General features: G+C 39.7%; 1 protein-coding gene across 1 annotated transcript in view; it reads left to right on the top strand.

The window, feature by feature from the left end:
- Positions 1-13,732, top strand: part of vps37d (VPS37D subunit of ESCRT-I) — a 32,451-nt gene that overhangs the window by 14,051 nt on the left and 4,668 nt on the right. Inside the window, exon 3 of the mRNA XM_044042793.1 lies at positions 6,936-7,018. Coding sequence (XP_043898728.1) covers positions 6,936-7,018 — 83 coding nt within the window. The remainder of the gene's footprint in view (positions 1-6,935; positions 7,019-13,732) is intronic.

Below are 13,732 nucleotides of genomic sequence, written 5' to 3'. Positions count from 1 at the left end.
ATCTGTCAGATTGGAGAAATGTGGGTTCTGGCATTAGACAGTAGAGCTGATCCCATGAGCGGCACTGACCATGACTGAACAGACACAGGAAAGCTCATCAAACCTCAGAACAACGGAACGTCAAAGGAAATAAGATGTCACGGTGCTGATCTCACGGTTTGATTTACAGGACTCAGGAGAGCTCTCCACTGAATATAAAAACAGATAAACGCTTCTATTGTCATTTCAGATGAGGCTTTCTCGTAGGAGGAGAGTAATATTGCATTTAAAAACAACACACTAACAAGACCAAGAACTGACTTTAACCAAGACAAGGCAGAGGGAAGCCAAGTGGAGACCAAGCCAAGCCCACTATATTTTATATGTCCTTCCTTTTGGTCACTCTGATCTCAGCCTATAAAAGCTTTGATCGTGGATACACTCTGGTCTTGGTCATAATTAGGTTCAGTTCCTTACGGTTTTGGTCTTGGGTACACTCTGGTCTTGGTTGTCACATTGACTTGGTCTCAAAATCCCTCAAAATTTGCCTAAGCCTTTAAAATTGTCTTGGGTACAATTAGGTCTTGGTCATGATCCAGTCTCATTCCTTAAAAGTCTTGGTCTTGGGTACACTCTGGTCATAGTTTTGGTCATGATTCGGTTTCAGTTCTTAAAACTCTTGGGGTACACTAAGGTCTTGGTGGTCTTTACTTGGTTTCAGCCTCTAACAATATTGGTCTTGGCTACTCTTTGGTCTTGGTCTTCAGCACGATCCACTCTTAGTCCCTAAATGTATTGATCTTGGGTACACCGTGGTCTTGGTCATCGTCTTGATGTTACATTGCATGTGGTCTTAGTCCTCAGAAGGCTTACTCGAGACTGACTTGGTCACAGGCTTGGGTACATTCTTGGTTTTTAAGTGTGGTCTTCACTGAAACACGAGTAGCTAGTTTGGCCGATACCCATCTCTGCATGACCTTTAAAATGGCCAGTGTTACTCCCAGTTCGCAGCTCATCACAGCTGTGAAGCTGTAATCACACTTGCTGTAGATTTAACACGGACTCTCTCAGGTTTTTATGTGCTAACATCGTGGCAGAGACGACAAACGTGAGTGCAGAGCGCTGCAGGGTTGTAATTCACTGCTGACTCCCAAGCCTTGGATACATCCATGCTCTGCATGGCCCCAACTGTAAAACCATGACCTATGTGTGTATAATCAGTCGCAGAATGCCTGCCCAGCATTTTAAAGTGCATTTATTCACTTGATTTTTCACAGCTATCCAGCACAGTAGAGTATGTAGCTTTTCAAGGGGGGTCTCATTCTTGACTTACAACATCTCCATGTTTGTGTTGTTTCAAGCTAGCGCTGGTTAAGTCAGTCTAGCAGCCTATGACCAGGGACAATATTAGCCACAGGTGAGCTCAATGTTTACCTTTCCAGATCAAGTATTTAGTGTTTTTATTCACTCACTGTTCCCGGTGATGTTTTCTGCTAAGACAGGCAGCTGTTTTTCAGCAACAAAGCCAAAGAAAACCAATGTTTCCTTCCACTACACACAAACTGTGCACAGTGAGGGAACATAGAGGAGCATTTAGCAGCTGAAGACGCAGATATTTCCCTCAGGGGTTTGTAGGGAACAAAAACAGAAGCAATATCAGACTGAAGGATGATGATGTGTCAACTTGTTTTTCACGACCCTAAAGGCAGACAAACAGTCGAGAGTCTCATTCCTAGATCATTAAATGGTAACATTTTACGATAGATATGATAGATATATGACATGTGCTCTTCATGCGTTTTCCCTTTCTTTTTAGTTGTAGGTAGTTGTGAACAATGTTATAATCTCTCTCTGACCTGAGCTCTCTTGTGATTGGTTAAATATGCAATCATTGATCAATATTGTCATAGCAGTAAATGGTAACAAATATGCAGGAGACTAACTCGAAGGATGTATTTTAAAGTTTAATAGAAAGTGCCTGGTCCCCAGTTGTTAGACCTTTATAACGTTTCTTTAAAAATCAATTAGATTTTTAACAAACTGCTAAAATTCTAGAAGCAAAATCAGATTGGACACAAATTATTATTCTATATTATTTTGCAGATTTTGACAGGCACATGCTGCATAGAGGGGATTTTTAAATGATGGCCTTTTTGGCTTTTAAAACTGAAACTTCTGTTAAACATTCATGTAAATATCTGACCTTTAATGAGTGACACAAACCCAGGCATGATGTGCTTATGAATCGAATTATAAATAATGTACAAGGTCAGACTTTGCTGTATTGTATGTGACCTTTCAACATGGATTCCCTAATTAAGTTACATAATGACAGAAGCCTTAAGGGTCTATTATCAGCAGTACACGTGCCAAAATGAAGCTTTGCACCGTCTCTATTTGAATTCATTGATTTATTTTGAATTCACTGATAGTGTAAAATGTGGAAAGCGACAGCTGTAACTATGTAAAGTGTATTTTTGCCTAATTTTTTATAATAAACAAGCTGTTGATATGATAGGTAACTGAACGCAGCTGCAGTTACGTGGATACAAATGGTCTGATTTGATGGTTTGTTTAACCTTCACTCCTCGTGTTGTATCTCAGAGTTGACTGGGAGACTCTGGCGATGTTCATTAACACATAGACATCAGCTGTTTGCCTGGGAGGCTGCTGCTCAACGCACCGTGCGTTCACAGCGACTGTCACATCGATCAGCACTTCGCGTGGCGAGACTCCTCCGAGACGATGTAGGTTTTGACTTCACATTGTCTCAGCTCACACATGAAAAGGTTCTGACGCTGACCCTGACCGGACCGGACACCTTGACAGTCGGGGGATTTGAGGGGTGTTGTGCCCGATGGTGGATTCAATCATTTTGTCACGGGAAGAGTCTCTTTGATGTTTTTAATGACTGCATGCCCATCACAGCACAACGGGAGGACTTTTGGACGAGTGTTCAGTCCGGTCTGGAGTTCACAGAGTGCAGGACTGAAACATGAGAGCAGACCTGGCAACTTTAAAGGACGTGAGACCGAAAATAAAACAGAGAGACCTCCAGTCTATAAATATGTTCTGTGTTGAAAGAAATATCTAACTGTGGGTGGTACTCTGCTTCTGAAACACTTTTTATTATATTTGTTGGATATTGTTCCAAAAACATGCTTAAATATTTGGAAATGTCTAAAATCCCAATATTTAAAAGAGATTCAATCTTGAATTTCATAATTTTTTTTACTACTTTAAAAAATGAAACCTTTACAAAGACATTTAAGCTGATGCATTTACCATGTTGCTATTATAACATAACGCTCCAACTGTGTGGAAGACTTTTGCAGCCCTCACTTATGTCACATGACATTTGTCATAATGGCATGTTCCATTTGCTTAGTGAAGCATTCACGTCACGTTTATGAGGGTTTGAATCGCCTCCGTTAATCTAAGTCAACTTTCGCAACACGGACCTAAAGCGTTACACACCCTCTGAGGGAATCGACGGTATGTAAACTATGTTATGAAAATGTAACAAAGCACAGGACATCGCTGCATGCATCATAAGGATGTAGACACAACTAGGAAAACAACTCTGTTAACACGGGCAACTCTTCTGTCCTCATTTGGAGTGTAAACATCCTCAAAATTCAACTCACACTAAAGCGATAGCTCGTGCTATAGACGTGTTTGCAGCATCAGACATGTGACCTTATTTAGTGGTGGACTTAAACATTTAATATGTATGATCATGTAATTGGAGCTGAGTGTAGATTTAGTGACCTTAGCGACACAGAGCTACATGACTCTCTAAAACTTCTCTTCTTTTTACACTTAGTTTCCAATTGACTGGTTATGTCACATTCATATTGTTAATAAAGGATTTAAATGTGACAATAAGGCCTCAGTCTGGTGCATTGCAAACAAACGATGGACAGTATATCGATCATAACGCCATGTAGACAATCAAAACAGGAATAAAAAAAATATAATGAGTTATTATGATAAAAAAACAATGATCCTAAAAATGGCAGACCCAGGTGTACAATTGAATTGTGACCTTAAAATTGAAAATCAAATCAAATCGAGGATTTGGAGACACTAGAAGTTTTATCTGCAGAGACGACCTGTACCTGATAGATGTGATAGATGCAGATGCACACAACAATAGCACAAAGATGCTGTCGCTGTGCATATGACGTGGTTTGTGTTTGGTGTACACTACAGTCACGTGTAGAAGTGCCTCGACGCTTCATTGTCTCATATCCGCTCCCAGACACAGTAACAGCAACACCATGCCCTCGTTTGGTTCAACGTCAGGCACCGCTGGCCCTCAGGTTCTTCTGCCTCCACGTCATCTCCACCTCCTCAAATGTAGGGCACATGCGGCTTCTCTGTTTGCTTGGCTGTCACCTCACATTACTCCCCCATCTCCCAACAGCTGCAGCGTGGGGTCATGGAGAAGGCCCCTCCTGAGTGCACGCTTGCGTTTTTTTTACTACTGCCGATTTGATTTTCACGCAGCGACTGTCCACCACGCGAGAAGCATGGATTATTAATGTTGAGGTGCTGCTGTCCGAGAAAGCAGAACCTACTGTCATGTTCATTCAGCCTTGAACCAGACATTTGGTGCAACCATTATTTTTTTTTCAGTTTGTCTGAGATCCAGCTGACTTATCTGATGGCCAAACCACATCATCGTGCTTCACTGACAAGCAGGGAACATTTAGAGTGAACATCTTGAGGTGCAGCCGCCTGCACACACTGTCCATTTTCTCTGTATCTGTCAGATGGGAGGGGGGGTAGAGATTTCCCTGGAGGGTTCACAGTTTATTGGAGTCGTCACTGTGACCTTTATTTGCCCCTCAGTTTCCATTGAATCCACTCAGACTTGCAGGGAGTGGTGGGGTTTAGCGTGGCTGTCACAACGTCTCCTCGCAGGGACAAGACACACTTTCCAGTCAGCTGGGTCAGATTTGTATGTAATGATGAGCGACCGCCGTTCCCCAGGAGGTGAACAGATGCTGCGCTTGTGCTCTGCGCTGAACGCATATTTAGACAGAACGGGCACAGGATGTGCTCGTCTCCGCTTGTTCACATTAGGCCTTTTTAGCACGGAGCTTTAGTGGCACTTCCTGTATGTAAGCAAGTGTTTATGTTATTTTTCAACAGGAAATTGCATATTCTCCGTTTTGGAAGTAACCTCAGTGTACATTGTTCTTGCTGCCTGAAACTTGAAATGTCCATTTGAGCCAGTGTTGGCTGATATTTACACTAATGCGCCATGTTATACTGCTCTTAAACAAGAGATTGATTCAAGAAATGTCTTCAAATACACCAAAAACAGAGAGGAAGACATGGATCATGAGCAAAAACGTGATGTTTAGTGATTTAAGCGTTAGAGAGGTGGCACTTTGACATTATTGTTTTCCCAAAGTTGCGTATTGGTTGTAGACATGAAAATTTGAGATTTTCTTTACTCTGGGAGCCGTTTTCTAAAATCGTGTTTTCCAACAACACCGGTTCTGTGTTGATAAAAAGCTGATAAGGTACAAACTCCTTGTGGATTCTCCTCAAGTCTTTCTCTGAAGTTGTAGTAACTTAAATATGAATTGCCCAAACTTCACGTTTGATCGGAGTCGTAGCCCGTAGTCGTGTTCGACATGTGCATCCTGTGGTTTCAACACTCAAAACTATGACAAATCAAATTAAAAGCCACATCTGTGTGACACAATATCCACGTAATATAACATCGTTCTGACTATTGACATATAATCATCAGTACACTGGTGCCAAATATGGACATTTTAATCATCAAACATGGCACTTTAAACAGATTTCCTTCCATTTTCACTCATCAGTGCGGCTTCTTCTTGATTCGTCATCGAGGCGCTTTTCACAGGAATGTGAAAAGAGGAGAATTTGACAGCAGGATAATGGCGGACAGTGAAGAAATGACCTATTTGTGTCACATAGTTTATAAATAGATTATTGCAGAATCACTTTATTGTGATGTTGTCGAAGGCCATGTTGCACCATACTATTCCTACCTCTTGTACTTATTATCTTACCACATATTTTGTGTCTTGTGTTATCGGGGTTTCAGTAAGAATACACTCGATGAGCTATTACCGCTCTCTGTTTTCAAATAACCTATCAATATACAGTCAATCGCTATCTCTTCAGTGATAAAAATGACCAATATATTGACAAGAATAGAAGAAAAAGTGCGTTTTAATCAGTGTTTTCCCTCCGTTTGCTGAACTCTCGTGTCACAGTCATGTTGTCAGTCATGTCACCGCTCCACCGTCTCTGATGTAATGTTGGTTTAAATGTTCTCTGACAGGTTTTATTACATGCGGTGTCTTGTGCAGGTTTTTACAAGCTGCTGCCTTAATCTTTTTGTTTAAGGCTCCCTGCTTTTTATTTCATTTCAGAAGATATAAATAATTCAAATGTGGCAGCTGTATGTGTGTGTGTGTGTGTGTGTGTGTGTGTGTGTGTGCTCATGAATAGCGACCTCCTGGGCTTTCTTGGCGAGGCACAAGGTCAAAGAACGCTCGAGGAAAAGCATTTATTCTTAATTATTCTTTTGTTTTTGTATTAATCTGCTGAAGGCTGAGAATCTCAATGGAGTATCCGGGACAGAAATATGAGAAGACAGTAAAAATGAGACTTTAAAGGCGAATTTCAGTCTCGTGGTCAAACACAAGTAAGACCAGTTTCCCAAAATAGCTCAAAGTTGAGTATTTACAGCCCCTGTTTTCCAGAAACCGTCCACCCCATCACCACCACCACCATCATCATCTTCTAGTCAGCACATACGCTGATGAGAAGATGGTTAAAGCTCTTCTTTGTGATTTGGAAAATAATTTTCTCTGCTGCGGTTCGCTGGGTTTTTTTTTCTTCTCCCAGCTCCAGTGAGGTCATCCCTCATCATCCACCCCTTTATTTTTCTGTCGTTGCAGAGGCCCGCGTCCAGAAGCACAGCCTACAGACGGCACAGAACCTCCTGCAGGAGGAGGTGGCACGCGCCGAGGAGCATTCAGAGGTAAAGAAAAACAAAAGAAAAACATCATCACACTGCTGTAGTCGATTCCTGAAAAGCCTGCAGTCTCACCGGCAGCCCACCCACCTCTGTGCAACCTGATCCCTGAAGACATGAGGAATATACATACACACCTCCAACATCTGAGAGAATTAGCCATCACAGCAGTCTCTGTAGAGGCCATTATGCACAGGATATTGAACATGTGGTCTGTCACTGCTGCCCTCAGATGTTTTAAGCATTTACAAACATAAAGAAAAACAGCAGTCGCATCTTTTCCCTGTTAACATTCAGAGCAGCTTCAGATTCTTCATGAGGTCAAAGCAGATTAGTTCTGCATGTGTCCCCGTCGCAGTAAATACCAGTCAGATTGTTTGAACAGTTGGCTCCTTCTATTAAGTCTATTTTTTGATTTACTGGAGTCGAAAACTCAGAGGAGCCACAGTGGCAAAAACAATTAAGCTTGAAGATGAAGCAGAAGAAGACGAAACACAAAAGCAGCAACATTTTCAATTTCATCTGGTTTAGGACCGCATCTGATGATTATTTTCATAATCTTGATGAATCCATCAGTTGTTTGATCCGTTAAAATGTCAAGAGATTTTGAATTTGAATTCTTTGTTATATGGAGCAAAGAAAACCAGAAAATATTTACATTTAAGAAGCTGAAAAAGAAGAAAACCATTTAAACAATTATCTAAATAGTTGCAGATTAACTATTATAGATTATGCACACTAGGGCTCCAACGACGAGTCATTTAACCGATTATTACACGTTCTGTGATTTCAGCTTCTTAAATGTTTCCTGCTTTCTTTGCTTCTTTATGACAAAGAAACTGAATATTGTTCAAGGATGTTGTCATTTTGACCTTTTTCACCAATTGTTTTGACATTTTAAGGACAAACTAATCAGAAAATTAGGCAAAGGCAAATTCATTTGAACAGCAGATTATTGTCCACACAGGTCATTTAATGTGTTTTACAGACGTACAGAAGCACAAAGACACAAAACATAAAATCTTGAAAGAATGATTACAAACAGATAAATTAAAATATAAAAAATGAGGATCTTAAACATGTAATAAGATTTATTCTATATTTTGCCTACATTCTGTTTCTGTCTTTATTTTTATTCCTTCCTGCTCTTTTATTACACTCTGCTGCTGCTGTTTGGGCTTCAGTTTTCCCAGTGGGGGATCAATAAAAGTGCATATCGTCTTATTAATCATTAATCACAAAAGCGAGCTAGAGGACGCTCCGCGTCAGAGTGAGAACAGTGTTGGTTTTGTTTTGAGCAGCACAATCATCATGTGTTCCTCTGCTACCAGAGTCTGACATGTTCCTTTGGCCTTAATCAGAGCAGTGAGGGAGTTTAGTTTTGCTCACAGATGAAATCCACTCTGCTGCTGCTCCTCCTCCTCCTCTTCCTCCTCTTCCTCCTCTTCCTCCTCTTACTTCCCCTCCTGGCTGGAATTGATCTGCTCCCCTCCTCCACATCTCATGGCTCCAATCAATAACCTCCTCCCTCAGTCCTTGGAGCAGCTGTCTGCTGATTGATTAAGGAAAACCAGCACAAGCCAAACAAGCAGCCTGAGCGAATGTTAAAGAAAACACCTCTAACACAGATGCGTTAGTAAATATTTCACTGAGGTGTGGGCTATTCTATACCTTCTGTTAAAGCTGTAGTGGGCAGCATCACTGGAGAAAGAAACAGCTGTTTGTTGAGTCTCAACCCCCAAGTGGTTAAATACTAAAACCTGGTTTATATTTGCTGCAATGCATCCAGAGCAAAACTGCAAACAGGAGCAGGTTTAAGATGTTTTTTTATATCATATTGGCTTTTTATCCACATGGAACCAGTATTTGAGGAGCCCTTTAATGCTTTTTGCTTTGGAAAATGGATTTTCATGTTATGTTTACAACCAATACTCAAATTGGCCAAACCAAAGAAAGAAAATAGATTGTAGAGGGAAAGTTCTGTTTCTGCGAGGATAAGGCCTGAGTCTAGAGGAGAAGCAGAGGTTTAGTTCTCGCCCAGATTACATGATTTACATTACACTGAAAGAATACTGAAGTTCTAAGCTACCCCTAAACAAGATGGACATGCAGACTCATTTATATTGCGACATTTTTCAATTTTTGTGAAGATAGTACAATTAATCGATTACTAAATTAATCGGGAGCTACTTTGATAATTGGTTTGAATGTTTTTTAATTAATTTAGTTCATTTCTTTGGTCCATATAACAAATAAATCATTTAAAAAAAACAAGACATTTGCGAACATCACCACATTTTCTGACATCTTATGGACCAAACAACTCATCGATTAAAGGAAAAACAAGCAACAGATTAATCAATAATGAAAATAAGTTATTTGCAGCCCTATTTATGACAAACTAGTGTGGGTCTGTGTGTAAGTTGAACCAAGTCTTTGTGATTTAGTCGTAACACAAGGACAAAGATCTCATTTCAGATTGAACACACAGTCTCTGTCGCTCGAGTAGAAAACCTTTCCCCCATTTTCTCGTTCTTCTAGTGTAAAAAAAATCTGGAGGAGCATATTTTTTTTTGTTTTGCGTCAGAAGGAAATCCTCACCTTTTGAAAAACTCCAGCGTCTTCTTCACCTGTCGCCTGAAGTCAAACAAAGCTCCCAGGTTCGGAGGATTCCTCAAACGTGAACGCGGAGAAATGTTGATGACAGGAAACAAAACTGGAGCTTGTTGTTTTTCTCTAAGCGTGTACAAATCACTCACAACATGGTTTCTGTTGCTCAAACCCCCTGCAGCCTCCAAAGAGCTTGTTTTATTTAATTTGAGCGGAAAAGAGCTGAACACACACACATTCTCGTATTTCTGTCCATTTTAAGAGCTCCATTCATTTGGACAGGCTACCCAAGGCCTTATCCACCAACCATAACCTCACCACAATTCAAATCTTAGCCCTAAACTCAACCAGTTCCAGGTTCTGCCTCAGTCGGACCAGGTTTTGGTCTCCTTGAGGACTACTGAAAATCTCAGAAACCTCACAAAATCGGATTATAAGCACATTTGTTAAATTTGAATGATTAAAAATGGTCAGCTGACTGATGGTCACATACCATTTTATTCTGAGACCCCAAGGGAAGGATACCAAAGAATGGAATGATAGGGGCTATTTATTTTGGTACTATTCCTCATGGAAACACACAAAAATAGGTACTGTACCAAACCAAACTGAACCGTTCCACACTATTTTCCTACTGAACAAACATGAGAAGAAGCAACGTTCACCTTCTTTGGTTGCACTTGTAAGAGTCCATGTCCACTTGAGGACTCACTCACACATTAGGGTCCACTCGCTTGAATGAGGACCAACGTTCTCTCACGACACTGTTTGTCACTGTTTTTTTACAGAATATTATTGGAGTACAGCAGGAGTCGGTTCTTCTTCTCTACTTCATTTCCTCATCTTTGAGGGATTTTAAATAACATGTCAGAGCTTTTCTTTGTGTTTTTACGACAAGGTAAAGACACATTTTCAGGACAGAGACGTCTCAGCTGGCTAGCAAAACAAAAACAGTGTAGGAGCAGGTGTAGTTACTCATGAGTGAACGGTAGACTGCTAATTTGGTTTTTATATCATTACAGTGTTTGCAGAGAAGAGAGAAACTGTTTACCCTCATTACTCCAGTCCTAAGTTGTTCTTAGTGACTGTTTTCTAACATGGAATGTGCAAAGAAGAGAATCTCATTATTTGCTTTACAGGGACTTAAAATTGACAGCCTCATTTTTCATCAAAGCTCTGAAACTTCAAAGATTTTATCTGTTTCACTGCATTTAGAAGCTAATAATTTCTTGCATAAATCCTGCCATAACCAGATCGTCTCTCTCTGTATGATGATTTTCATTGAATGGAGTAAACACTAGAGACTGTGGAGAAGGTAGAATTAAAGAAAGATTTTAATAAGAGTAAAGCTAACGAAAGGCTCCCTGCACTAATCTAAATAAACGCAACCTCGGGGGAAAGTTTTACCAGAGTTTAATAGCAATTTAATCAGTGAATCAGACACAGATGGTGCACGCTCTCATGTTTGTTTATATAGCTGAAGAAATGTATTCGATTTTAATTTTAAACATATTTGCTTAAAGCAGTTACTGTTCGTGTTCAGTCACAGGCAGATACTGACACTGATTAACTACAGTAACAGACAGTAACAGTGAGACCACACGAGAAGAAACACAACTCACATGATTATTTTCATTGTTTCAATAATCTTTTGATTATTTTTATTCATTAAATGAGTTGTTGTTTGTTCCATAAAATGCGAGAAAAAGGTGATGAATGTCAGTGTGTGTTTCCCAAAACCTCAAAATGTCTTGTTTTGTTTAGTGAACATTAGAGCAAAGGAACCACAAAAACCTTAAATTATAAATGTCAGGTCATTAAAAATGAATGTTTGCTCCTGAGTGACAGTTGTATAAACCAATTCATTTGGATTTTAAAGAGGTTTTACTGGTCGAATCAAACAAACAGTTGAATGGCCACCTGGGGGGGTCTCAAATGGTTGCAAAATCAACTCACTTTGCATGGAAATCTATGGGAAAATGTACTTTTACTTCTCACAATTAAATTATAAAGTCAGTCAGTTGGTGTTTTTAGGTTTTAGCTCTTCTTTAATAGAACATGATTTCAATTTTATGTTCCCATTAAGAGAAAAATAGACAATAAAGTATGGCACATTTGTCAAGATGGCACCAAATCACAAATCTTTTGGCTTTAAATCATAAGTTCTGATTCCTGTGGTTGACTTCACAACCATATACTACTTGGTCTGCAGATTTTCTCAAATGACTTTGTTACGGGAGAGTGAGTGTTCACCAAACAGAAAATTCATAATTAATTAATCGACTAATCGTTTGGTCCATAAAATGTCAGAAAATGTCGATCTGTTGTTCCCAAATTTCTTTGATGTAATAAGCAAAGAAACCAGAAAGTATTTGCATTTAAGATGCTGAAAATGTACAAAGCTTGTTAATTATTTAAAAACACACCCATTAATTAATCATCAAAATAATAGAATTAATAATTTATAATCAACTAATTGATTGTTGCACATGGATTTAGAGGTCCAGTGTGTAGAATTTTCAGGTCAGCTCTTTGGTGGCCACCATTTTGGACCACAATGGACAAACTATACGTCTTTTGAGTTTTGATGCTAACTGAAGGCTACATAGTTCCTCCAACACACTTGGAAGGGAAATGTGAAGTGAGGCATTCTCAGCTGCAACGTGAGACTTCACCAGTAACAGTGAACCGTGCCAAATTTTTATATTCTGTATCTTTAACTCTGTGCGGAACGAGACGTTTTATGAGACATGAGACTTGTGTCCAAACACTGAAGAATGTTTCGCGGTGAAACCCCAGTCATGGTTTATTGTCTAATAAAGTGCATGACGCACAAAGAAACAGCATCGTTGTGGAGATCCATGTGTGTGTGTGTGTTTCTCTGCCTCGGTTTTTGTTTTTGTTTTATTTCACACACTCGTTCCTCTCGTTCGCCGTCTCGTGGAGTCGGAACACGACACTTCGGAGTCAGTCCGTTCATGTTCACGTGAACATTCACAAACTGCCGCGTAACAGTTGCTGTCGATTGGCAGTCAGGCCAATAAATCCACAGCAACCTGAGGTTGCTTAATGGTGGTCGCGCCAGATGGAGAAGCACTCGCGTCACAGTGGGTGAAGACACAGTGGGAGGTGGAGGTAATAAAGCAGAAACTCGGTAGTGTCGGCTTGACCAGGGGCAAGTGACAATTAATGAGAGGGCAGTGAACGAATTTACCCTTCAACAAAGTCCAATTTAAGCTTTAAATACACCCAAACTTCTCAAGAATAGTTGCAATAATTGTTCATGTTTATGTTCCTGTCAATGGATTACATGAAACAATTAAACCAAACAAAGAATAACTTCATATTTTCTTACCACAAAATACTGTAAATCCTTTTCTTCTGGTCTGTCGTTTATTTTATGCTTTCTGCTCCCAAAAAAAACAAGAGTAATTTGTTAGTTGCTGAAAAATCTCCTAATAGCTGTTTGGGTGAATTCCGTCGTCGTCTTAACACATTTGTGTGTTTTTCATCTTCAGTAGTAATTAATGGGTTATGGCAAGAAATATTGAGAATAAACCAACTTTACTCTTTAAATAACGGAAAAGTCTATTCATTTGTTGCTAATGAATTTTGTTCCCAGTGTTATTTCAAGCTTACACAGACAGTTTGTGGAACAGAACTCAAAGAAAAAAACACAAATATTGAAAATAATAGTGTCAACACAGCATCACCTGAGGGTTATCTGTGTCCTTATTGGTGTTCTGATACTGTTGTGTCTTTATGGCCAAACAGGTGGCGCTAGTGACACAAGTTGTCTGTTGACTCTTAAAAAACAAATAAATACTTGTTCCAAGTATTTAAATGAGTATCTCAATCTCTCTGTACTTATATATCATGTAAAACATGTTTTTTGTTTTTTTTAATCAATTGAACTTTATTACACATGGTCGAGTACCTTGAACTACACTGCAGTTCGTCTAGCATGTGCACATGAAAATGAAATAAACCAGGTCAGTGGGAGAAATCAGATTATAGTGGACGAGCTCAACACGCTGAGAAGTGAAATAATCGATTTGTCGATCAACAGGAAAAATCTGTGCCGGCTTTCTCTGGATTATATTGACACAC

The sequence above is a fragment of the Solea senegalensis genome, linkage group LG13 (assembly GCF_019176455.1).
Source record: "Solea senegalensis isolate Sse05_10M linkage group LG13, IFAPA_SoseM_1, whole genome shotgun sequence".
Taxonomy (NCBI): domain Eukaryota; kingdom Metazoa; phylum Chordata; class Actinopteri; order Pleuronectiformes; family Soleidae; genus Solea; species Solea senegalensis.
This window is presented reverse-complemented; position numbering and strand designations above follow the sequence as displayed.